Source organism: Coturnix japonica, chromosome 2 (genome assembly GCF_001577835.2).
Source record: "Coturnix japonica isolate 7356 chromosome 2, Coturnix japonica 2.1, whole genome shotgun sequence".
NCBI classification, from domain to species: domain Eukaryota; kingdom Metazoa; phylum Chordata; class Aves; order Galliformes; family Phasianidae; genus Coturnix; species Coturnix japonica.
In genome coordinates, this window is record NC_029517.1 from 4,909,404 (window position 1) to 4,935,621 (window position 26,218).

The window sequence follows — 26,218 nt, forward strand, 5'->3', positions numbered from 1 at the left end:
TAGGTTGAAGTGTACAGGTCCTGTTGTATTTGCAGGATGTACTAGATGAGTAGTAAGGATCCCATTGGATACTTCACCATGCTGTTCTACTCAGGCATTTCCATGCAGCTGAGCAACAGCAGTGACAATATACTGCCACAGGGATACGATTTGTTTTAAATGGTGTTGTTGTTGTTATTTTTGCTTTGTTGTTTAAATGACAGAATTCACTGTTTCAGAGTGGTTTGTGCTGTGGACCCTGTTGTGATAGGAAAAAAAAAAATGCTTATCTGTTTTTTCTTTCACGTGGAAGCACCCTCAGGTGATGTCGGTTCTCATTGCTGCCCTCAGCTGTTCTCCCTATCCTCCATCTCTTGAATTGCAGAAGGCAATACACATCTTCAGTCTGAATATGTCTGGGTTTTTAGAGGGTGCTGTGGGCTTACAAAGAAGACACGATGGGCATGGTGGTGAGGGGGTTCACATTTGGACTAGATATCTTAGTGGTCTTTTCCAACCTTAATGGTTCTAAGAATTGCTATTGAAAGTAGTTCCCGGATTATTCTGGTTTGTGAATCTCTTCCACTGCAAAGGTCCCATCTCTGGCTTCAGCCTGCTGGGATCTGTTCAGATGAGAACATCTCATATTTGTAGCCATAGTTGTTGCACAGTGTAAAGGTTTGGTTAAGCCTCGTGCACGGAAAAAGTATGAGGTTTGAAAATGAAGCTGCCTGATTCTGTTGGCAGTGTGTGCCAAGAAAGATCTCATTACAGGAGAAACCAGGAAGGTGAGCTCCTATCAGACCCCTGCGATCAAACAAGACCATCAGCTGAAGGCCTTGCCTTAGAGATGGCTTAACCCTACCATTAGATTTGTGCAGGTGCAACATTGTTCTTGATCCTAGTTTAATGAAAAACAGAATGATTTTAAATCTGTGAAGTGGCCTCAGACTTAACAGTGATATTTCAGCCTGTATTCAGTGCAGCACTGAGCAAGATGCCAAATACTCTCTGTCTCAGTGATCTCAGTCAGAGTGCAGGGCAGTGAATACATTGCTGAATCAATACACAGGAGCACAGGGGATTGCAGGGGCTGCACACTGTTTGACTGAATGGTAAATGGAAGGTTAAATACATAAAGATTTACAGCCTTCCATTTTTGTGAAGTCAAGGTAAATACAAGAAAGGAAGAAAAATGAGGCCGTGGTCACACGCTTTTGCTCTGGTATCAGACTTTGCATACAGATGTTTTAAAAGGGGGATTGATCAGAAGGTGTCACCTGAAATTAAGCTGTGTTGGTGAAATCATCATCCCTGAAGGTGTTGTAGAACCATGGAGATGAGGCTCTGAGGGATGTGGTCAGTGGGCATGGTGGAAATGGGATTTTAGAAGTCTTTTCCAACCTTCATGATTCTGTGATGCTCTGAAAACTTCTCCAGAGGTACTTCTTGGGGAAGTACCCAGTTTTAGGCTGGATGAATTTGAGCCTTTGCATCTTATAATGGCATAACTAGAGCCGCTACTACTGGAAAGGCATTAAAAGTGCCCATGAAAGCATGATCTATTTATTGCCATTAGGGTAAATGCTTAACGTTGTTATGCTAAAGGATTTGGGGCTTCTTTGAGTGTATGTCATTTGATTCCTAACCTCAAAGTGGCCAAAAAAGTGACCAGCTTTCAGAGACTGGATTTTTGATGTCATTGGAAAGAAGATCCTTTTTTAAGGGGGTCTTGATGTATGTGCAAATCTACCATTGCTTTTGAAAACTAGATTTGTCTTTAGTTTGTTCTTACTTAAACTGAAAGCATTGCGTTAGCAACCAGGAGGACTGGATATTATTAGTAACCTTTTACAGAAAATATGATGTGTCATGGGTTGAGCATGTATTTTTCTAGAAAATGCCGCATACGGTAAAATGGGAATAAGTAAACATAAAGTGCTTATGCAGCAGTTTTCTCTGTTTGAACACCCTACAATACACCTCTGAGGTTACCTGCTCATAAAGGGAAGAGGGGAGTGATTTGAGATTTATTTTTGGCTGAAAGCATGAAGTGCAAATAGCTCTTTGTGCAAAATGTCAACTGCATTTCTGGGAAGCACACGACACTGCCTTGATAATCCATGGTAAATAAAATAGGTGGTAACATACTGTTGTTATATATACCTGCAAGTGGATCTGAGTAGGCTAATATGACTACAGTTGAACATTCAAAATAAACACAGAAAAGTAAAGCAAGGCATTTCATAAAAGTTATTCTGCACACAGTAGAACTAAGTATAGAATGAAATTCAGTTTCAGATTTCAGTGTTTTGGTACTTGTGCGGAGTTTTTATGTTTGAGAAAGTGGTCTCAGCTCCCATAACAGTCTGTGGAGATATGGGTCTTGACCCAGTTCTGTGTGGCACTGCTGGGGATACTGTAGAATATCCAGCCTGACCTCCAGCTAGATGCAGTTCTCTCATTAAAATTATGTAACATCAGCCTGAGATACCACATGTGTAAGTTACCTTGGGATGACTTGGGCATGCTAGGGTCAGTTGGCACCAGATGGCTACCTACATATAGGCAATATGCAGCCCCTAATGTGGTCACCTCTGTTTGTCAGGCTCTGTTGACTTTTCTTTGAACCTTTCTTGATTGAAATGGGGCTGAGATGCCCCATTAGACCACTGAGCTTTGGTGCTGGAGCCTGGAGGCAGTTTGTGTCCTTGAGCATCATTAGCCTGCTGTCTGCTGTGACACCCCATCATGCCCTGCTTGGATGATAGATGCAGCTTTAGGAGTATACTAATTATAGGTGTGTTCTGAATGTCTTAAATGGCCTCAAACATCAACATACAACTTTATTAATGTAACTTAATTGAAACTGTGCTGTCCATAAGACTTTAGTTGAGTGTTCCTCAGTCTTCTGCTTTCCCACTCCTTCACACCTCACTAAGTTGCTGCTGGGAAGAAGATGCACACCACATGTGGCCTGTTTTAAGCAGTGTCTGCATTAGTGACCTGGATATTGCCTCTGCCCAAGGGCTCATTTCCAGGATATTTGTAGCAAACAGGTTATCTCTGAACCTCATATAACTCTATCAGATTTCCTCGAAAATGGATGAGACAATTGTGCCAGTAGCTCATTTGTTGATGGAATCATTTTGCTTGGCATTATAGCCAGTAGCCAGTACCCTGGTTCTTAATGGCCTGTTGGGGAGCATTGGTTACAGTATATCTGAATGGATATGAGATGAAATCCTGATTTGTACTAGACAAGGTGAGTGAGTAAGAGGAGATCCACGCAAGCTGTCAGCAACTCTCCAGTGTGATGGACCAACTAAGAAACAATTAGCTTTAATCTCACTTTACTTTTGATCAGGGCTGTACTCAGAAAGGCATTACTTTATTCTATAGTTTGTAATGGACATGGGTGTCTGCAGCGCTGCTGACTGCTTTCATTTATAATCACAGTGATTGCAATGAGTACGTTATGAAACAGTCCTGACAGGACTCTTCAAATAAAGTGTCACTGGAGTGATTAAGACCAGGCTCGTCTGCGAAATTCCAGCTCACGTATTCCAAGTATTTGAAAGAAAGGGTTGGAAGGGGACAGCAGAAGCTTGTGGCTGTTTGTTAAAGCCCTGATAAATAGAAGTACTTCTTATACTGCATATGGCAGGCTAGCAGCCTTTATCAATTTAAAACATAATAAGATAGTCAGAAGTCAGGGGACTTGCAAGTAATTCTGGTGGCATTAAGAGATCACAGAAAGAATATCTTCACAAATATCCCTTTTATTGCTACAACAGCATAAGGCCTGCAACACTGAATTCATCCTTGCAGTGCTACAGACATCCATCAGCCTTGTTCAGGCAGCAGCTGAGTTGATAGCAGGCAGTTTGGTACTCCGTTATTTAGAGTGACTATATTTTAGCTGATATTGGTTTGAGTCAGCTCTGCATCATCCCATCATCCTAGACCTCTCTCTTCACTGTGAGCTTCTCACCCGTGTAGTCCGGAAGCTGTATTTCACTCTCTTGGACCATAGGCATGAATAATGATCCATGTGCAACAGCTGGTAATCAGCCAGAAGGATGTATTACTGGGGGTGGCCTTCAAGAGGAAACTGGTTTTATTTGTTGGATTTAAATGTATTTATTAAGGAGAAAAAGAAGGAAAAAAAATAAAAAAAAAAAAATTAGGAGGTAAAAAGAACTGTAAATCATCAAATATGTTCCTGAAACATGTAGTTGTATCTAATCTTGGAATTCACTGCCAGCAGAGGTAGGCAGCGATGAAGCTGCAGGAGCAAAAGGAAGCCAGTTTGTGTTCTCTGGTTCGATTTACCATACATGTGTGGATATTGTCAGATGGTATTTATTATTATAGAGTCATAGAATTGTTTGAGTTGGAAGGGACCCTTAAAGGCCATCTGGTCCAACTCCTCTGCAATGAACAGGGACACCCACAGCTCCATCAGGTGCTCAGAGCCCCATTCCCTGACCTTGGAAGTTTTCCAAGGACAATTCATCCACCACTTCTGTGGGCAACCTGTGCTAGTGCCTCACCACCTTTATGGTAAAAATCCTTTTCCTTATGTCCAATCTAAATCTCTTAGTAGCAGCATTTCCGTGACCAAAGCTGCTTGCAGAACGAGCCTTTTTCAATTTTAGCCACATTAATTCTGGGTGTGTTGGCTTCTTTTTGTCTGCAGGGCAAATGTTTTGAAACCGTGTGTTCTCTTAGGTGTTAATTCACAGTTGCAAGAGGTTTTCTTCAGAGCCAAGAGGGTATTCATATCAAGAGTATCTGTGAAAATATGTTAAATGTTTAAAGTATTTTTCCAAATATATTATTAGAGTGAAGTGCCATGCATATGTGTACCATTATATCACTATGGTATAGAAATAATAATATTCACAGTGAGTAAAAATCAAAAGAGTCCTGAGAACATTCTTCCTATAATTTTTGTACACATAAGCAGTACTTCTCTAGATGTCAGTAATTGTTGCTATTAGTGATTTTCTCCAACATGTAATATTAGCAATGAAAGGACATTCATGATACCACCAGTTATGAGAATATTTACATTAGATATCTTCCAGTGAAAATTTCATCCTGTATTCTGTTTCTGAGCTTTACCCTTTTTATCTTTTCGGATACTGGAGAAGGAAAGGGAATATCAATGTGTTTAATTGTCTGTGCCCAACTCCTCCACCTGAAATTAATATTTTTGGAGAAGTCTGCAGAGCTTTATTCCTACTGAAATCACCTGTAATTAGAGGTAATTCCACAAACACTGGTGATGTTACTGCGGCACAGATAAGGCTCAAACCCTCCCTCATCCAAGACCAAACAATTGCTCTCCACCTTTCAGGGTCACCAATTTCCTTTTAACTTTGTTTCAGGTGCTCAACCTGTTCCTTGCCTTGCTGCTCAGCTCTTTCAGTGCTGACAACCTTTCGGCACCAGATGAGGATGGAGAGATGAACAACCTGCAGCTTGCCTTTGCTCGGATCAACAGGGGTCTTCAGTATGTGAAACACACAACATGGGATTTTTGCTGCAACGTCCTTCGGCATCCCAAGACAACAGCTGAGAAGAAGGCAATGATGAAACTTGCTGCCCAGAATACAGGTGCCCTTAACAATTGTGTCAACAGCCACCCAACTGCTGAGCTTGGCAAAGACATGGAGAATCACAAAGAGAACCACACTGAGGATGGGATGAATAAAAATGTGGAGAAACACCTGGGAATTACAGACAGCGATGACTTTATGACCAATCCTGACCTATCAATTTGTGTTCCTATTGCTGTGGGAGAGTCTGACATCGAGGAGGAAGATGAGGAGCAAAGCACGTTTACAGAAATGGAGCAGGTAGGCAACTAGAATGGTGTTTTTTTAGCTACCTCTTACTAAAATTTCCTTAGTTCCCACCCTCGATCTGGTTCCATGGCTCATAATGCAGATGTGTTATGGCCTTATCCTGCCTTTGATATGTTAGTAACTTCAGAATAAGTTACACCTGCATATCCAAGAGCAAAATTCGGTCTCCAACAAGAGACATTTCCCTTGTCTGTGTTCTTTGTGCTTGTCTAGGTTAATTCTTCTAACAAGAGCAATTAAACCATTTCTCAAACAGGAGCCTGTTTTTTCCTTTCAGCTGAATCATGGGAATGGTACAGAATGAGTCTTATGTTGTCTATGACAAGGAATTTCCTCAGTGTGCTTTACTGGGGAATGGCTTGGTTATATTTGTGTAACAGGAGTCAAGGGGTGGGTAATTCCCTTAAATAAAGCTAGGTAGATGCTGATGTGACAGTGTGACAGAGAAAGTGAGAAGATATGGAACTGTATGCATTTAGGCAGGAAAAACAGTTATTTGCCTATTCTTTGCTGTGGCATTTCAGACAGTATTATTCCCAAGGGCACTCGGTAGTGATGGCTGAAAAAGTCTGTGTGCTCTGAAGTGTTGGTGAAAGACGGAGAAATATCTTTATGGGAGTGGTTTTCTTTGCATCCTCCCCATCTCCCTTTCTTAACAACTCCAGCTCTTGGCTACACGTACCAGGTCTAGTTAATGTTTTCCATTCCCTTCAGCCTTGATCCAGCATCTTCTAATGCCAGTGGATTGAGTTGTCAGGAGAGATCCTTAGTCTCCTAGTTGAGTAAAAGCAAGATCTGAAGAAAAAGAGTCCTTAGAGAAGGGCTGTTCTAAAAAAAGTCCCTAAGGGATGACTCAGTGCCTGGAAGATGGACACAGATTTGCTGTTAACCATTAATTTTCTTTGTGGAAGTGTTTTCAGTGCTGCTGTTCACTAGCTGGTCTTAGGTATCGACCAGCCTGTTGGGAGCTGGAAGGGCAAGGGGTCAGAGAAGTGCCCCATTGTCTGAAAAGACACCTAGATTGCAAGAGAAGAGGTGAGAAATTTTGGCAAAGACTTTTAGAGAATAGTTCATATCATTTTAAAGAATATATTTCTGGAAATGATCTGTGTTGGAGGCGTCGTTTCTATGTCGTTTGGGCTTTTTGTGGGGCAATTGTGTGCTCAGTGATAAAGCTCTAGGGAGGTCCTCTCCATTGCTTTCGTCATTTAGCTGAACATAAAACAGGAATATGTATGAGCATTTTGGGCATAGGGCTGACTGGAGATAATATCTGTTTTTTTTTCTCTGAAGATGTTTGCTACTCCCAACCTTATGTACGTTAAACTTACAAGTGGAGTAACTTGAAAAGTGAAGTTTGCATATAGTAGATGGCTTTAGTATGAGACAATTCAATACTAAACAGTATAAACACGCGTAATATGGTGGGAGGGCGGGGGTGGCATTTTTTTATGCTCACTTGTCTGCCATACTCATTACACATTACAAAGGGTCACAGTTTTAGAAATGCAGAGTAAAAGTTTGTTAAAACTTTGTACGTGAGTACCCAAGAGGCCTGGAAGTGCATTTGTGCATGCATATGTACATGTGTATGTTTTAGTGCTGTATTACCCCTTCCTCAAGATAAAAAGCACTGTTCACAGTTGCAAGCAAACTGAAGCATGAAGGGTTGGGAATTTTACAGTTTATGGTATTTTAAAAACAGAGAAATGTGTATTTCTATTTAGCTGCACAGTGTGTTCATGTAGGTGCTGGAATGTATGTTAGCAGGTTGGGCAAGTGGAAATGCATTTTATTCTGTACAGCAAGTAAATGTCAGCTTTAGTATGATCTACTGGAGATTTGAGGGAAATAGTTGATAAATGAAAAGTATTTTAATGCAATGGAGCATTGCAAATAGAAACTGAGCTTCAAATTATCTAATGTATTATAAATACCAAGGATTCGGGGTGAAACAAAATGGGAAGAGAAGTTCATTACAAGAAGCAAGCCAAAATGCTCAGTTTCCACACTGCATCTTTCTTGCAAAATTTTCAATAAATATTAGGTTAATGTTATCACATTGGCACAAAATACATGAATTGCAGGGAAGTAATGTATTTCCTGCATGTGTTATCAGTGAACTAGAAGGAGAGGAGCTGAGAAATACATTGAATAGCTTTATCATTAGTGTTTTGCAGGCTTTGATAAGGAAAAGCTATAGGTTGTTGCTGTTCCCCACTGCATAGACCCAGTCAATGGTTTTCACAGCCTTTGAGCACAGGCCTTAATGGTTCCAACATGAAGTGCGTTCAGATATCTAGAACTTGTTTTGTCAAATTCCTAAAGGGGAAAATGTGTACATGTGGGAGAATTCCAACTCAGGACTCTGTCTATTGGGATCGTCTATCCCATGAGCCTCATCTCTGGAGTGGCCCTTACTTCCTGCCTCCAGGATGGTCTTGATAACCACAGCAGAGGACACAAAGGAAGAACAACATGAACAAAAGCAAAAATTATGTGATTACACTGAAAGGGTTCAATTATGGTGAAGTGTCTTTTTGTGTAGAGGACATCATGCAAAATTGAAACAAGATCTACTAAGGGTATGTTAAACATTCAAATCTATTCTAACTTTCCCCTAATTATAATCCATATTTTTACATATTTAAATATTTTAGCATGTACAAAGAGAATGTGCATTTATATTTATTGCTCAGGAGAAGAAAATGTACCCTGCTTTATTTCATAGTTGTGGGCTGACCTGGAATTTGGCAGCCCTTTGGTAATATTGCCTTCCTTCAAATGCGTGTCAGTTTTGGTGTCATTGCATGGGAGAACTGGCAAAAAGTAATGTATGAAGAGGAGGTTACATGCATTGCATGCTTCTCAAGCACATGGCTAAGTGAGTCTACACAGTCTTTACATTCCCTTCATACTTCTGTCAACTGAAGGTTCTGGGCCGTATTCTGGTCATTGTGCACTCACATCACTCCAAACTCATCCATCATGACTAAGAAGCTATAGAGAGGTTAGTCTCAGACGGAACCATGAAACTGTAAATCCCAATGAGATATCTTTGGGTAATGATTGCCCCATCCCTGGAGGTGCACAAGGCCAGATTGGATGGGGCCCTGGACAGTGTGATCTACTGGTTGGCAACCAGCCCACAGCAGGGAGGTTGGAGCTCAACAATCTTTTAAGGTCCCTTCCAATGTCAGCCGTTTTAAGATTCTGTGATTCGATGTTTCTATGATCAGTTCAGCTTACAGCTCCTGTACCAGTGCTGGGCTCTCTGGGGAAGTCACAAAGCTGCTCTAAAGTAAGCCATACTGGCTATGAGAAATGTGCCTTACAGTGTTACACGCAGCAGTTTAAAATTTCAGATGGTGAGAAACCCTTAGAAATGTCTCAGTTTAAATTTCAGCTGCCACTTCTATTATCAAAGCTTACACCAGCAGCAGCCGTCATCCAGAAGGCTGCACTTGTGTGGCACCGTCACCAAGAGGGCTCTGAAGGAGCAAGCCCACCTGATAGCTTCTAAATCTCCTTTGATTGCTGAGATGTAAGCGAGATGTAAGCCTGCTCACAGAGCCTGGAGACACATGCTTGCAGCCCACACACAGCAACAGGATCAGAAAGAAAAGATGAGCAATAGCAGTCAGCACAGGTGCAAGAAGCTGGCAGAAGAGGGTGAGACTGAGGAAGGATGGGCTTGAACTTGCTTTATTAGTCTTCCTGATGTGGCACATGTGTTCATGCCAATCACTACAACTTTTCTTTAGTGCTTTATTCAGCCCCACTCCTTGTCCCACTCATGCTACGGACACTACTGGTGTCCAGATTGCTTTCTGTTACATAAATATGGTCTTCCATTTTTCTACTTTCTTTGAGACACATTGTGCTAAATAGGATGAGAGTTAATAGCCTGAAGTTGTGCTGGAGGAGGTTCAGCTTGGACATTAGGGAAAACTTCTCTGGAAGAATGACAATGCACTGAAGGCACAGGCTGTCCAGGGATATGGTGGGGTCACCATCCCTGGAGGTGTTCCAGAACAGTGGAGATGTGGCACTGAGGGATGTGGTCAGTGGGCAATTTGGAAATCGCTTTCTTAAGCTTCCATAGACTTTCTTGTAATTGCTTATAAATCACCTTTTCATATGCAAGTCAATTTTTAGTCCCCAAAAGGAGTAAAAATCTGTTTCTCAGACATGTGGTCTGATTTTTGGGTGGACATATATGAAGCCAGGAGTTGCAGTCAATGATCCTTATGGGTCCCTTCCAACACAGGATGTTCTATGATTCTGTAATTTGTGGATCCAGTAAAGTGATGGAACAACTCAGTGTACGATCAGCCTGATACAGGGGTTCCTATCAGAACTTATCTGCAGTTTAACTGCATTAAAAAGCTTCAGACATCAGAGGCGTGCATGTGATTTACATTAGACATGTAAGACTTTAGAATTCCTGCTTTATTATTGCTTAACCAGCAGTGTGCCCACATCTATAGCCCAGATTTGTACCTTTATTACAGAGACTTCCATTTGTGGTTCAAAAAACAAAAACAAAAACAAAAACACATGACAGACTAAAAAGAGGTTCCAGATGAGTGATTTGGGGCTGACATCCTTAGGTCAGTTCCCAAAGTAGTGTCCTGAACTTTCACCATTGAACTCAGTGTTATTTCTGTTACCCTACCCCATTCAGCAAATATTATTCACACAGCACCAGAAAATTGCTCTAAACTTTCTTTGTTGTTTGAGTCAGCCCAGTACGACTGTTACTGCTTTTTCCCCTTAAATAAAATTACTGCATATGTTGCCTTAATCAGACTGCTGACTTGATCTATCTATGGCATGCTACAAAGAAGAAAATCTATGATGCTGCAGTAACTACTGGCTCTTGGCCACATTTGGCCCCTCTGCAGTGATAAAGCTAGGCATGGGCACTGCTTTCCACAGGGATAACACCTCTGTACTTCCCCATGCAGCACAGTGCCGAGCCAGCAGCACTTGCCTGCTTGTCTCCAGAAAATGCCATTATTGATTTGTTCCAAAGGAGTGGCTAATTGGGTCATATGGAAAGTGCTCTCTGCCTGCTGCTAGGATGGAGCATATTGCAGCTTTTTACCCATTCCTAGACACCAGGCATGCACACCGTGGTTCACAGCAACCAGATCCCAGCTCCCACCGTGGCTGGTTTGTACCATCTGAGTATGCAAAGATGCCGTGCCTTCCCATTTCTGAGGCTTCTCTGTGGGTGTGGAAATCCTTAAATGGCAGCATTGTCTACTTAGCCTCACCTTTCCAGGACTTGACAGGGAGTACGACTGCAGACAGGAGATGCTTTTCCATTGCCTCTCAGTGTTTTGTTTTCCCACCTACTCTTTCTCAGTGTGCTCTTAGAGTTTTAGAATCACAGAATCAAAGAGTGGTTTGGGTTGGAAGGGACCTTAAAGCCCATCCAGGTACAGCACCTGACATGGGCAGGGGCAACTCCCACCAGACCAGGTTACCCTGGGCCTCATCCAACCTGTCCTCGAGTACGTCCAGTGATGGGACACCCACAGCTTCTCCTGTGCCAGCATCTCACGACCTTCCCAGTTAAGTATATGTTCCTAATATTTATTTTAGACCTATCTTCATTTAGTTTCAAGCCATTACCCCTTGTTCTATCACTACACTCTCCAGTAAGGGGCCTCTTTCTCCCAGGACCTTTCAATGGCACAGCAGCCCCTTTCTTAGGATTTCCAAGAGGGCTGAGCCTGCATCTGCACAGAGAACCCAAGGGATGCACACTGCCCACTGAATATTCATTGCCCCACAAAACTCCCTACTTTCTCAGTCATGTTGATGTTTTTCCTCGATTGGCAATTCTCCTCTCCTCTGCATTTTTGTTTAGGCTTTTCCAAAGTCATATCCCTGTAAAATCAGTTTGCCAGGCTTTATATAAACACCTGCCTCCATATGTGCCACTAACAGAGCTGACTGTGACAACAGCCTCTATTCAGTGGTACAGCTCTCATGTTGCCCTGAACCCTCAGCTTTTCCTCCCTTTTCCCCCTACTTCTTTTCAGTGTTACTGACTTAATTCAATGTCATTTGACAAGATGAAGCAGTTTCTGATGGCTTTTTTTTTTTCATGTTTCTACCAGTAAGAGATTAATAATTTCAAGGTCAGTGGGTGCCATTGGGATCATCAAGTTTTAGCTTTCTCATAACACAGAGTCAAGGACTTCAAGCAATAATTCCTACACAGAGCTTGCAAGTTTATTGTAGCTGTGATACATCATTTGTGAGGTAGAGGAATGAATTAAACATCTCAGGTAACACAGAGTTCACCATGCACATCTGGGCCAACATCTGTTTCTTTTGCAGTCAGTGGATTTTGAACTGTACCATTTCTGTCCATTGTGGATCTGTTCCCAAAACAGGTGTGATTCTGTAACAGTCAATTGAATTATTCCAGGTTGACATCAGTGTGGCTGAAATTATTGATAATTGCCCTAAAAATGCCAGTGTGTAAAGATTTTGATACAAAACTGTTTGTGACGGTGTTTTACTCTCCTAGTAATTGTAACATCTACAAATCAAAGATGAAGTCATGCATTTATTTGACAGGGTGCATTAATTCCAGCCTTTTATTGCGGGAAATATACTTTATTGTATGGAACTGTATTGCCCTTTCAAGCAGTGTTTATATGCAGGCTGTTTTCAGTTCCAATCCATGGGACAGATTCCTTTTTAGTGCTGCTGGATGAAATACTTTGACGTGAGCTGATGACTCCCCAGTTTGTACTGGCAGGAGAGTGTGCACACAGTAAATCTTGCAGGGGTTTTCTTCTCAGCTTTATTTGGGATGGTGTTTTCTGATCATCAAGTGAGACAGCAGGGTTTTTTCCACTGTTATTAGATGCACCATTTGACTGTTTGTTTATTTTTTAAACTTAGTCTTTTGCTTTGCATTCCTCGAAAACTCAATTTAGGGCTTTTTAGCAATGAAATAAGTAGAATAATTCTGCGTTTACCACCTTAGGAAGAGTAGCAGCAAACCCATTAGGAAAACAAACAAACCAACCAAACAACAAGCTGTAAATCACAGATTTAAAGCACCTCTGTTTTTGTTTTTATACATAGGATGACATTTGTATCTACTTCACTTCAGTCCGCCAGGGCAGAGCAAGGCTCGGTGTCAGATCTCTGCTGACATGAAGATAGCAGTCACGGTGCCCATAAAGGTTTTAGGAAGCTCAGCCAGCACGCACAGTGCTTAGGGTATGCATTTGTGTGCCTGAGGTCCAGGAAATACGGGGAGCTGATGGAGGAAAGAAAGAGGAAAATAAAAAAGCAAAGCCTGGCATTGAGCAAGCTGATATCAGGCGTAGCAGACTTGTCAACATGCGTTTGGCCACGAGCCCAGACTGGGGACCACGCGTCAGTCACAGCCTACTGGGTGCCATTTCCCAGGATCCCTGTCCCTCCCCGAAGCGACACTCTGCCCAGAAATGAGCATTTCTTGCTGTTTCTGCCTTTGGTAAAGAAAATGCTAACATTTAGCATTTGGGACAAAATGAACAGCAGCCAGTTTTTGTGCCGGGGGAGACAGTGGGCGTGTGTGTGTGTGTGTGTATGAGGCTGGGGGGCTTGAAATCTCTTCACTTAAAGACAGTCCAGAAGAACAGAATTGGAAATAGTGGCATCTAAAAGAATGACTTTTAATCTGTCACTGTTGACTGCATTAAAATGAGGCTTCCTTAATGATGAAAACATCACTGCTTTGTTAGGGATAAAGGACCAGGGTGTTTCAGGCACCCTCTCAATGCTGTGCTTTGAGGCAAACTTCTAGAATTCAGGCTTTCATCAGAGGAGCCCATTAGTTTGAGTTCTTCATATTATGCTGTGGAGAGATCCCAATTACCAAAAGAAACATAGAGTAGAGTGTGATTAAACTTCAAAATGCAATTTAGCAGAGGGTATTAGCTTGAACTCTGAACAATGAACACTTATGAAGCACTTCCACTGCCTATTTAAGACTACTGAATTGATAACAAGCTAAATTAACTTTGGCAGTCCATCTTTTTGCCAACTTCTCCCTCTTAAGCTAATTTTAAGACTGAACCTTTGGACTAATGAATCAATGCTTTATTATGGGCAGCATGCTGCCCAGTGTGGGGAAAGGTCTCGGGCCAGCAGGGACCACACTGGTAGATGGAATGTGCCCTGCTCCTCCAGGACCGGAGTTCAGACACTGAAAATACAATACTCTGGATCAATTTCATAAGGAGTAGTGCAGAAATGCTGTTTTGTCCTGGACAAGGATCCAGGGAGACCAGAGAGTGGCCTTACATCATTTACAGGGGCTGTAAGGAAGGGACAGACTTGTCAGCAGGTTCTGTTGTGACAGGACAAGGGAAAATGGATTCAAAATAAAAAAGGGAGATTTAGACTGGATATAGGGAAAAGATTTTTTTTATGTTAAAGATGGTTTGACGCTGTCACAGGCTGCCCAGAGATGTGGTGGGTGCCCCATCCTTGGAGACGCCCAAAGTCAGGGGATGGGGCTCTGAGCACCTGATAAAGCTGTGGGTGTCCCTGTTCATTGCTGGGGGGTTGGGCCAGATGGCCTTTAAAGGTTCCTTCCGACTCAAAAAATCCTACAACTCACACCTCAAAAGCATCACAGATGCCATCGTCCACTAATGATACTAATTTTCCCACCTCATATTAAGGAAACAGGAGGATTTTCCTGATGTATTTGGTGATATTTCTTCACATGCTGAGCATGCAGAAAGATTAATTCTCTGGTTTTATTGACACTACAAGGATCTACATTTATTTGTGAGGGGAGAACCAGGATCGTAAATGATGGTTGCAAGAACACACCATTTGTTTCCCTAGATCAAGCCTATTTATTTCCCTCCCATTTTAGCCCAGACTGTTGAAGGCTTTTCAGAAAGAGTGAATTCAGCATATCCTGGAGCTGTCAGCCTGACAGCTCTGCCAACTGCAGCCTCCTGTTAACTTCACATAGGAAACAGGTGCTGCCGGGCAGTATGGCAGACTTGCTGTATTTCAGCAGCACTGCAATCTGCTTCCTTCTCCCCTTGTGCAAAGGTAGGATATAAACAGTTTGGCTTTTGTGATCGTTTACTTCTTGGCTTCTCCACACAGGAAGGGTGCCAGTTACTGAATGCAAACTGTTGCCCAGAAAGGATGCCAATAGCTTCCAGACACTGTAATTTTGGGAAATCCATAGCTGTCTGTAAGGAGGAACATAAACATCAACAGTTACTTTCCAGAGTAAACAGTCCCCTGGTAACTACATGTGTTGACATTTCAGGATCCCTTCCAACTCAAGCAATTCCATGATTCTATAAAATACGTTGATGACTACTGAAGAATTGATTGCTGCTCTATGCAGTAGCATTTCTTGAGGAGGCTCAGAGTCATTGTCATCATGGCTAAAGCAGTGATGCTTCTGTTGCCAGCATCCTCCACTCCTTGTGATTCTTTGTGCAATGGGCAGTGACTGAAACAGGTCTGTAAGGAGGCACAGGGACATGTTTAGTGGGTATGGTGGTGATATGTTGGTTGAACTAGATGATCTTAGGAGTCTTTTCCAACCTTAATGATTCTGTGATTCCATGAGCTTGGCAAGGTACTGAGAAGATGCATAGGACTAATGCTCTCCCATGTTCCATAGATAGAGCAAAGGGCAGTTTACATTTGCGTTGTCCCATCCAACACTGACCACGTGAAATAAGTTACCCTGAATTAACTTAATGCTGCCACATCCTTCATAAGTGCTTTCTGGCTCAGCAGTGAGCCAGCTACTTTTGTACATCCCTAAGAGAGGACACTTCCTGCACATCTTTTCCACAGCAGCTACAGCCAGGGAATCAGGATACAAATTCTCCAACCCAGGGTCACAATGCAGGCGGAGTAAGTAAAGCATCAGGAGAACCCATCTGAGCTGATCCCCATCAAAGAGGAAAGCCCGGGGATCATCTTTCTAAATTTGTTTGCACAGGATGGAAAAAGTGCTGTTTCCATGGGGAAGGAATAAAGCAAATCTGCACCGATGACAGGTATTTATCTTGCTTTGCCAACAGCAAGTCTTCTTTCCAAGAGATTGGCATTTGCACTAATCCCCATTTGAGCCCAAAACAATTAGCTGATCCATGGTTTTCAGAGGCAGGATGTGGTGTGGAGCCTCTGTATTTATTTGTGCCATCAAACAAGTATGTGGGTCTGTGCACACACACACATTTGAGATGTAATCCAAATTACACTCTGGTTTCAATCTGGTTGCTGTTTTCTTACTGCTGTCAATGATCTGCAAGGCAACAGGACATGATCCATCCTCCTCCATGTGATAATCCCTGGCACAGTGTTGGCTGAACACCTCTTTTTGCAGCCCAGATCTGAACAGGGGTGAGCGAACTCCTGGCTGATGCTCTAAAGGAGCTGGCGTCCTTTCCAGGCTTACCGTCAGCCATTTGAGGGCATGAAGTTGTTGTACTGTTGAACAGTTTTACTTTACAGATGATGAAAACAACTGAATCAATGAATATTAACATAATGTGTATTGCATTTCTGACACGGCACTTGATATCAAAATTAAAAACAAATTACATAAACCACCCACGCTGGGGAGCTTTACAGGAGATAAACCTGCTGTTGTTGCTCTCAGAAGAGCAAATCATCCGGACTCAGAGCAAAAGTTAATAGTCCGAAGTGAAGCAGACTGTGAGGATCACACTTTGTCCTGGTCAGGATCCTGCTGATCCTCAGGCACTGTGTGCTGGAACTGAGATCCCATCCCAAGAGAGTGGCTCACCAGGGCTGGCGTCAGCCATTGCAGAAACCCAATCGATTCCCTAATGCTGCTGGGTGATTTGCCAAGATGTGTTCCATCACTATTAATTAATGTTAACTCATCAGATGCATGTTACAAGTGCAGTGTCTTGGAAGCAGCTGGAGCTGTGTTCATGGAGTTTAGTTTGTATGAAAGCATTCCTGAATTTTGGTGCCATACAGAAGGGTTTGTCAGTAGAGCGATGGTATAAGCTTTTCATTTGACATGAGCTTAGTTATTCAGTGCAATAATTTGCTTAACAACCTGGATATTTGTCAGATCAACTGAGTTACACAGTCTGTTCTCATCTGTGCCTTTGTTTCTAATGAATCTGAGTGCGCAACCTTTCTGCACAAGTGAACTTGAGATGTCACCCCAGATTGCACTGCACTTTCAACATGAAACAATTCTTTCTGTTGTTTTAGTGCTATAACTGATACCCTGCCATTAAGATTACTTGGTGCTAAGTTGTGTGCACATTGCATTAAGAAAAAAAAACCAGCAACCCACAACTTTCTTTTGCTTAGCGCCTTACTCGAGTACACTTACTTTCCATGTTAGCATTTTGTGGCCCTGAGTGGTCATGGTGATTATGGTTGTACTAGATGATCTTAGTGATCTTTTCCAACTTTAACAGTTATATCATTCTATGTTCTCCTCTGAATAACAGAGTATCTCCAGAGATGCTCTTTAAAAAGTGTTACATTTTGTCAGGGATTTGGTGATTATACATTGTGACAATCAGTGATAAACTGTGCCTAGAAAACTTGGTTCTGTGATTCCATGATACCATCCTATAGTTCTCCGATTCTGTGGTAGAAATTATATGTAATACATTCACATTCAGAAGGTACAGGCTTGGACGTGCGTGATTTAATTTATTAAAGTTGGAATATATTTTAGACCACACGCCTTCTGAAGCAGGAAACAAGTAATTTGATTTTGAATTAATTTACTAGAAACACAGAACGACATCTGAAAGGATTGGTACAAACCTGACAGTCCGAAAGTATTTATACAGAGAGCAATTTGCTTAACCAACTGCTTCCTTTGTGTCATCTGTTCTCTCAGATGGTTATATTTGGAATAAAGTGTTTTTCTGCTGCTGGTACCTCTTGAGGGACTTTCTGTGGTGATGTGGCTTTAGAACAGAAGCAGGTAGGCTGCTGCTCCCTGGGGAGGAGAAGCTCGCTTAATACGTGGATAACACTGAATGCCACTCAAGCCAAGGGGAAAAAAGAGGTGGATGAGCAAAAGATAAATATGTTTAAATAATTACTGTTGAAATCCTGTTATGCTTGTAATTTTTTTCTCAGCATGGAAGTCCTTCTGTAAGCAATTCAGTACAACCCTTTGAAATCAGCTTGAGTTTTATTAATATTTCAGTAGCAGCATTAGTAATGGCATGAACGATGGCAGTGCTGTGTAGAGCTGTGGAGTTCTCAGAGAAATCCCTATCACAGGTGAATCAATGAAGCTGAACTGATTTATACCAGCAGTGAACCTGGGCTTCCAGATGTAGGAGCCAACCATGCAAACGCGCTCTGCTCTACCATTAGTCCTGGCAGCGCTTGGAGAAAGCACAGCAGCAGTAATCATCGCCCCAGGACGACATGGCTGAGTTTAATGGCGCTGCTTCTGCTGCCAAGCGCTGGGTCTGCTCAGATGTATTTGCAGAAAAAATTATTGCTCTGATTCCACAGTGCATCCCTTTTTAGTGAAGCCCTTACAGATGCGCTCTCCTTCCAACCTGTGGTTAAGTCCTGTTGACATCAGTGGGTGCAAAGTACTCTGAAGTACTTTGGCCATTTACATGGCCACCCACAGGTTTTCATCTACTTTTGGATACCTTTAGCTTTCTCCTGTGAGTCTGTAGCTTGTTTTCCCATGCTATTTGGAGCAGAGCCATGGTGTGGCACTGGGTGTTATGCTTGCACCTTCTCCAGCCATGATGCCAAATGTCACTTCTGGTTGCTGAGTTCACAGAACACCCTGCAGCCCTCAGCTGAGCTGCAAGCCCCAGTCTATGCCTTGGGTCTCTGCAAAAAACTGTGTCTCCAAACTGGATTGAAAATGGAGAAGTCAAGGAAATTTCCTCCTGCCCCCCAGCAACAACAGTTCAAAAACAATAAGCCGGCCTATCTGTAATTTCCTTTTTTACAGCCAGTTATCTTGACATATCCAGTTGCTAAACCTGAAAAGTTACAGCGTAAGCTTGTGTAATCTTGTTGCTTGCCATTTTTCCTTAAGATGTCATCCCCTGACAAGTGTAGTTCAGGCTATTTTCTCTTCTAGCTGGGGAGATCTCCTTAAGAACTAAGCATGCTATCAAAGAAAAAGAAAATAAACCCATCTAGGATTATTTCCAGCAGGAAAAGCAGCTGCAGCTGAGGGGGCAGCGATGCCAAAGCCCAGGTGCCCGGAGTCAGAACTCTGAGATTTGTGAAGAGTTAAGTGAGTTGCACGTGGATAAGCAGTTGAAGGCTGAGCCACCACCTCCAGTAGGGCAAAAAGAGGTAAAAGAAACCACTTTCCTGCTTGATGCTGCATGCCATTCGTCACGCCAGCTCCATAGTGCATGCCACCAATTTATGTGGGGGTCTGGGGCATATCACCTGTTTTCGTTTTTCATGTTAAAGGTATAGGGCCATGAGAAGGGCAAGAATTTATGTATCTGACATGAAAGCTTTGGTGTCATTCAGTTCATAGTGGCCAAAGTGTAGATCACATTTGCTTCTCATTGTGTTGGTGAGCCTGTACCCAGCAGGAGAAATCCCAGGTGGAAATCCTGATAGGGCAGTGGAAACAGGGCTGCCACAGAGCAGCTCACCTTCTGCAGCCTGCTGAGTCATAATGTCACGTGGGGTGGACATCTGCTTCTAGACTTGTCACATGAGACCCATTTATAGTTAGTGAAGATCTGGAGCCAATATAGTTAGGTGAATGTGTCTCATATCCTGCTGAAATCAACATTTAAATTAGACCAGAAGAAGCATATTTTATAAGTACCTGTTTTTCTCCTTTGGCTGTAAGGGGAGACCAGAGTGACTAACTGAGCTGTGGAAGTCTGTGTCATGTAGATTATGTTTAGGTGAGCTGAACTCCACTCCCAGTCACTAGAAATGTTCTGGCCGTGAAGGGTTTCTTTCAGGAGCAATCCTTCTTACTAGAATGCTTTTGGGCTATTGGATTTTGTATTCAGCAAAAAAAAGGTCCTGGATCTTAGAGGAAGAAAGCTCAATCATTTCATGTCACAACCTCAGAGAAAAAGAATTTTTATGTACTTAAGAGAAACCCCAGATTTCAAACTAATGAGATGAAGAATTGTGACTGGGAGCAATTAGAAGACCATCTCCAGATTTTTTCTCACAGGGAATTTCCTATCCTTCCTGTTTAACTGTATTTTTAAGATACATAAACCCTGATGTGTTAGTATGAAGGGTGGAAAACTACATCCTTTTTTAGTGCTACAATGAAATGTCATAAGACAGGAACATTCTAGCTCTGATATATTCAGCAACGCTGCGATAAAGTAATAATCCCCATTTCCTCCCTCAACTTTCAAAGGGTCCTGTAACACAAATGTCACCTTTCTATAGTAGAGTATAATTGATTCTATTTGTGGCTGCTTAAAAAGAGGTGGAGGAATATGGCGATAATCCAGGGATGACTCGAAATCAAACGGAAGTTCACATGAGGCTATGAATACCAACATGAAAGAGCAAAGCCCAAAGGATGCTATTTTTGAAGGCTAAATCTTGTGTGGACATTGCATCCTTATAGTCCTCCTGTTCAGAAGTAATCTTTGTGCCGACACACGAGGACACGCTAATCTTTTTGATGAATGTCCCAAGAACTTGGGGCAAGCCAGATAAAGCCAACAACTGCGAGGAAGTAACTTAAGGGATTTGATATGCCCAAGGGACGAGGCTCTGAGTTGTTCAGTCAATAACAGGAAGCATCGAGTGTGTTCTGACTAAAACGCTGTTCATGTCAGTAAAGGATACATTATATGATTAAAAATTCATCCCATACAAATCATCAGTAAGGCACCATAGAAATAAAATGATTGGTGGCACAGGTCTCAGAGAACATACCAGTTGATTTCTTTGCCAAAGCACTGCCCCATAAAATATTTTGTACAGCTTTTTTTCTTTTTACAACTCTCTCAATTAGAATTGTTGTGCCAAGAACAAAACAGTGTTCCAAATACAATTTCCACAGAACCGTAAGGAGGAGAAATAGTATCTCCTTGCCTAGGCATGATGTTTCCAAGTAGGATGTTTGCATCACAATATCCCACTACAAAATCATGTCTGATTTCTTAATATTACCCCAGGTGACTTGAGGTTACAGCTTTCCAGGTCCATTGATGTTTTATTCCTGAACTCACTCCATTTGTAGTGCTTTGAGTCAAATCTCATTGTGCTGTATTCTTTCCACATGTCACTTTTCACTTTCCTTCTCCCCACTTTTGGCAGTCTCTTGAATTGAGTATTATCCACTAATATGAGAATTATATTGGTCAGTTCCTCTTCTGTATCTTTGGTACTAACTCTGATCCCTACAGGTCTCCTCCTCTGAAGGTAAAGTTTCTGTTACCTTTGGGCCCTTAGTATGGGTTTTCTCCATGAAGCAACGGGGGCATCCAAACCAATGCCTTTGTTTCAGAAGTCAGCTTTTCTATTATAGAAACACAGATATTCTTATTATAAGAAGTTATATATATATATATATAAGAAGTTTATATATCATCTGTCAGTTTGATAGATTAAGACTGCGATCTTCAAAGGTTAGGGAAAGAGTGAGAAGGCAGATAAGAGAGCTAAATCTTGAGCAAACATTAACTTCCAGTGAGATTGCAGCTTTTCCCTGTTACAATCCTTCTGGAAAATAATAATAAGAATTAACAGATCACTTTGCCACTACTGGAGAGCCAAGTAGTGGGTGAGGAGGCTATTCCAGACAGAACCACACCATGCAGAAACACATTAAAAACTGCTTCAGTAGTGTGAATTTGTGTTCAGATGGGAGATCTTCCAAAGAGGTTTATGATATTGCCATTGCCTGGTACACCTCTCCAACAGGAAAAGGGGACATTCTTTGTCCTGTTCAGCTTATTTTGGCCTCTTTGTTCCCATTTGAGCGCAGACTGGTGGCAGTCAGGAGAGCTGCCTCACTGTCTTTATTTCTGTTTGACATATCACTCAGCTGCCCTCCAAGAAAGCACTCTGCTTTTCTCCACTGAGTTTGTTTAATTCACTTTAATTACAAGCTGCAGCAAGAGTTCAGTGATCTGTGATTCCCATGATTATTCCCCTTTCCTCTTCTCTAAGCTCAGTATTGTATTCACTTATTGCTGCTCTCCTGGGCTCTTTCCAGCTTTCCATGAGCATTCACTATTGATTGCTAATGGTGTGTTAACGTAGTGTGTCAGATCCCTGCACGCCCATGCTCTGCCATGTGCATTTGCTGGATCTGCTGATTTACATTTGTTTTAGGTTTTCTAGATACTTCCATGCTTACATTTCCACTAATTCTAACAAGCCCTCATTCCCTGTTTACTGATCGCTTCGTTGGTCTTTTAAAAAGCTTTTATTTTCTCAGGCAACTGAATTTTCATTGGTCCCATCTCCCTCATAAGTTACTTTTATGTCCCTTTTCTTGCAGCGTTCATGAAAACATTAATCCCTTTCACCTTCTGGCAAAGAGTGACTTTTGCTCCTTTTCCCACAAGCTTTCCTAACCTTTCCCTCCTCACTCATATGTATGAGTTCTTTTTCTAATCCCTGTTCAGACCCCAGAACCTTAGCCACGTGCTTTCGGAATCCCTGTTCGCTGCCTCTTCTTTCTTGAAGGCTTTACAAAATAAATCCTGTCCATGTTGTCTTGCATGTTCCCCATCTCCTTTTGACACTGATGGATTCTAATAATTTCTGAAAACTCCTCCTCACAGATAACTCTCGAGCGTTCTCGATTCTTTAAGATGTTTTCCTTGTAGTCTAATATAATTGCCCTGTGTCCTGCAGTTGTGTTCCCCGAATTTCCCATCCTGTCTCTGCTAAATACAGCACTCTCAATGACAATGCTATTGAGCTGACATTTTTCTCACGATGTCCTTTGATTTCTCTCTGTTGGTTAGAATTGTATCCAACAAGGCTTCTTTTCTCTTCAGGACCCCTATTTTCTTCATCCTGCAGCTGTGTGTGATATTGGACTACTTCAGTGTTCTGTCTGTTGACGACTTCGTAGCAGAAGAAATAATGACTAAATGCATTCCCTAATGAACAGTAACAGAAAGTTCTGATTGTGTGGAAACCTGTTATTTTTTTTCCACCATCATGTATTGTTTGTAGCCTGTCGAAAACTGGCTACTCCCTCTACGACAGCTGCATTCTGAATATGGATTTTTAGAAGCTTTAGCCATGTCTTTGACCTGCGCTTACTGGCCCGACTCTCTTTAAATGATCTCTTCTCAATTGTTTGCTCTTCTTCAGAGCAGAGCATTAAAAGCCCTAGCCAAGAATATGACCTTATGCATGCTGCAGCTAATTGCAAGCACATATCGCTTCCATCCTGCTTATAAGTATTGCTGGAATGTTCGGTCTTCCTCGTTTTACCCCAGGTTCAGCATTTCTCTGAATTCAGCTATAAATTTTGCATTGCCTCTGTATACTGGAAAACAGAGGGTCCATTTTCACATTAATAATAAATACACAGAGCTGCACCTATTCTCTGACTCTGTCATCTTCGTGAAAATAATAATTTAAGAGTACGTGCCATCTTTCATATAACTATCTTACAGGTTGTTTAAAAGCGTGGGTAAGTATTATTGTCCTCATTTTTAAAATGAAGACAATAGTATTATGAGATAAACCACAGCAATGTTTCAGTGGCAGCTCAGGGAAGAAAATAAGACAGTTTGCGAATAAACCACCTTGTGCCAGATACCTCTTTTACAGAGTCAAAAGCGAGTACTGAGCAGGGCTGAGTAAATAATAGTCCTTGAACTATAGTGGCCTGGCTGAGAAATTGAGAAAAATACAATTCTGGATTAACACAAACCTATAAAACAATTATTTTGACCACTAAAATTAAAATAAACAAATAAATTAAAACCCCTCCTGTTGTATTTTAAAACAAATAAATAAATAACTAAAAATGTTTAATGTCAGAAGAAAGCTTTGACCTGAAATGAAACTTCTGTTTCATATCTGGGTGGCTCTTGTTATCATGCACCCCTATTTAAGGAACAAATGCAGACAATTTTCAAAATTAGGCATCAAATTTTCATGAAATCCATTGCTTTGTTGAACCCAATTTCTCTCATAGCCCTAAAACCAGTTTTTCTTAAATCATCCATTCCTCATCTATTTTCCCAAATTACCAGAGTCTTCTTGCTCTAAGAAGATAAAATGGCCAATGCTTCAGGGGGTGGGAATATATTTGTCCCCATTTTGCAGAGAAGGATTTGAGGTCTGCCTTAGAATTGGGGATCAAACATTTGTGTCCCTCCTCCTAAATTGTGAGAGTAGTAGTGTGCATCTGGAAGATGAGTGGTCCCATCCCAGGGTGGGGATGTGGGATGAGGGAGGTGAAAGAACCTCCCCACATGTGCATGAAGTGTCGTCGTATGAGCAGAACATGAAGACAGAAGAGCTTCTGCTCATCCCATAGGAGAAGTCACTGTTAACTCACCACTGTTAGCATAGGTAGAGCTTTCACTTGAGCATGGCCATTTCACTGTCTTGACTGCTTTGGCTGGGATATTGGTTAGTAGAATAAGAACTCAGCTGCTTCCTTTGAGGCAATTGATCAATTTGTTTTCCTCATCTTTGCTCTTATTGACAACAAGCTTGATGAAATCAGCCTTTCCGAAGGCAGCACAGTGGATTTGACAAATCCTGCAGAACTGCTGGAGCAGATCCCTGAGTTTGCTGAGGAGCTGATGGAGCCTGAAGATTGCTTCCCCGAAGGTAAGGGCCTGTGTGTTTCCTTGCAATGCTGAGGCTAGAAACCTCCTCTTATCAAACATGTCTCCATGTTCACACCAAGATACTCTGACTGCTTGCAATAGGATTTCACTGGATGCACATTTCTTAGATACTGCAGTGCATTTGACTTTGGATTTCCAAAGTAAGATAAGCCACATGCAACCTCAAAGTTCCTATGTAGCTTCTAATATGCTAGGCATTATTTTTCATCACATTTTGTAATATGAATTTATTGTATTTAAATAAATAAATAAATAAATAGATAAAAGGTTGATATTTCTAATTTGGCCAACAAGGACTTTATCTTCCAAATATATGTATATGATCTGACTTTGTAGAGAAGTAACGAGATTAGGATGTTTCAATTGCTAACATATACACAGGGCAGTTAATAGAAACTGTCTGCAGAGATCTTGAGTCCCAGGGACTTTCTTCCATTTGTTTTAAAAGATGTAAAGATTAGCATATCCAATAACTTCCACCCGACATGGGATGTGTTATGTGTACAGTATTTTACTTAATTACCTTAGATAACAATTCATAAAGATTACTGCTTTTAATAAGCCAGTATTTTATTATTTCTTAACACCATACTACACCAAATCACAGATTTTAAACCCTGCTGCTTGGAAAGTCGTATTTTTAATTAAATCTGTAAGAAAAAATAACATTCCAAGTTATTTCTTCTCTGGGTGAGTTCTATTCCGAATGTTATGTCAGTAAAATTTCCTGTATTCCTTTAAATCTGGGTTAGGAAAAATAGGGTTAGCTGAATATTTCCTTGAGAACTCAGGGGTGATTAGAAATAAGAACAGAGCTGCTCAGATGGGATCAGACAGAGAGGTTCTATTGGGTGTATGAATGCCCCTGAAGTCAGCAAAAATGTGCATCTCTATATGTGTGAGAAAGATGATTGAATGAGGTAAGGGAGCCCTGCAGGGCTTACAAATGTCCCGAGGATCCAAACATTTTTTTGGCAGCTCTGCTTAAAAGCAGTAGCCAAAAATTAATGCAGTTGAATGAAGAAAGCATGGTACTGTGCTGTAACTGTTCTGGCCTAGACAGTGGTATTTAGAAATTAGATCTGGTGTTTTCATTCCTTCACTTTGTATTTCTTACTGACGTTGCTGAGCATCAAACTGTATGATGCACTGCAAAGTGAGAAATTGTATTAAACTGCACAAACAAAAGACTGGTGCTAGTCAAATGCCAGGCAGTTTATAAATGATGTGATTGACCATGATCAATTCCCAGTTTTTAAAGCAAACAAGATGGGAATCACACAGCCCATTGCTTCATTCAGTGCATGGCCCTGGATCATTCGCAGGGCAGTTGCACTCAGTCATTTTCTCTTTATTAAAATGGCCATACCTGCTTGAAACTCCATCGTGCAGATTCACACCGATACCCAACCTATCTGTTGGAAGGCCATGTTGATGGAATGCAAGGTAGCAGTGGCAAGCAGTCACTTCTGGGCAGATCACTGGAAACATTATAGTTCTGCAGCCTGGCTTTAATCCTAATCCTGACCA

The 26,218-nt window shown here is 41.6% G+C and overlaps 1 protein-coding gene across 6 annotated transcripts in view; it reads left to right on the plus strand.

The window, feature by feature from the left end:
- The window catches only part of LOC107308775 (sodium channel protein type 5 subunit alpha-like), a 195,104-nt gene that overhangs the window by 124,985 nt on the left and 43,901 nt on the right, over positions 1–26,218 (plus strand). For 3 of the 6 annotated variants that reach the window (XM_015852888.2, XM_015852894.2, XM_015852890.2), the window contains 3 exons: positions 5,376–5,846; positions 19,050–19,208; positions 24,548–24,668. In XM_015852888.2, coding sequence (XP_015708374.1) covers positions 5,376–5,846; positions 19,050–19,208; positions 24,548–24,668 — 751 coding nt within the window. The remainder of the gene's footprint in view (positions 1–5,375; positions 5,847–19,049; positions 19,209–24,547; positions 24,669–26,218) is intronic. The other 3 variants (XM_015852891.2, XM_015852892.2, XM_015852893.2) reach the window with 3 other exon arrangements.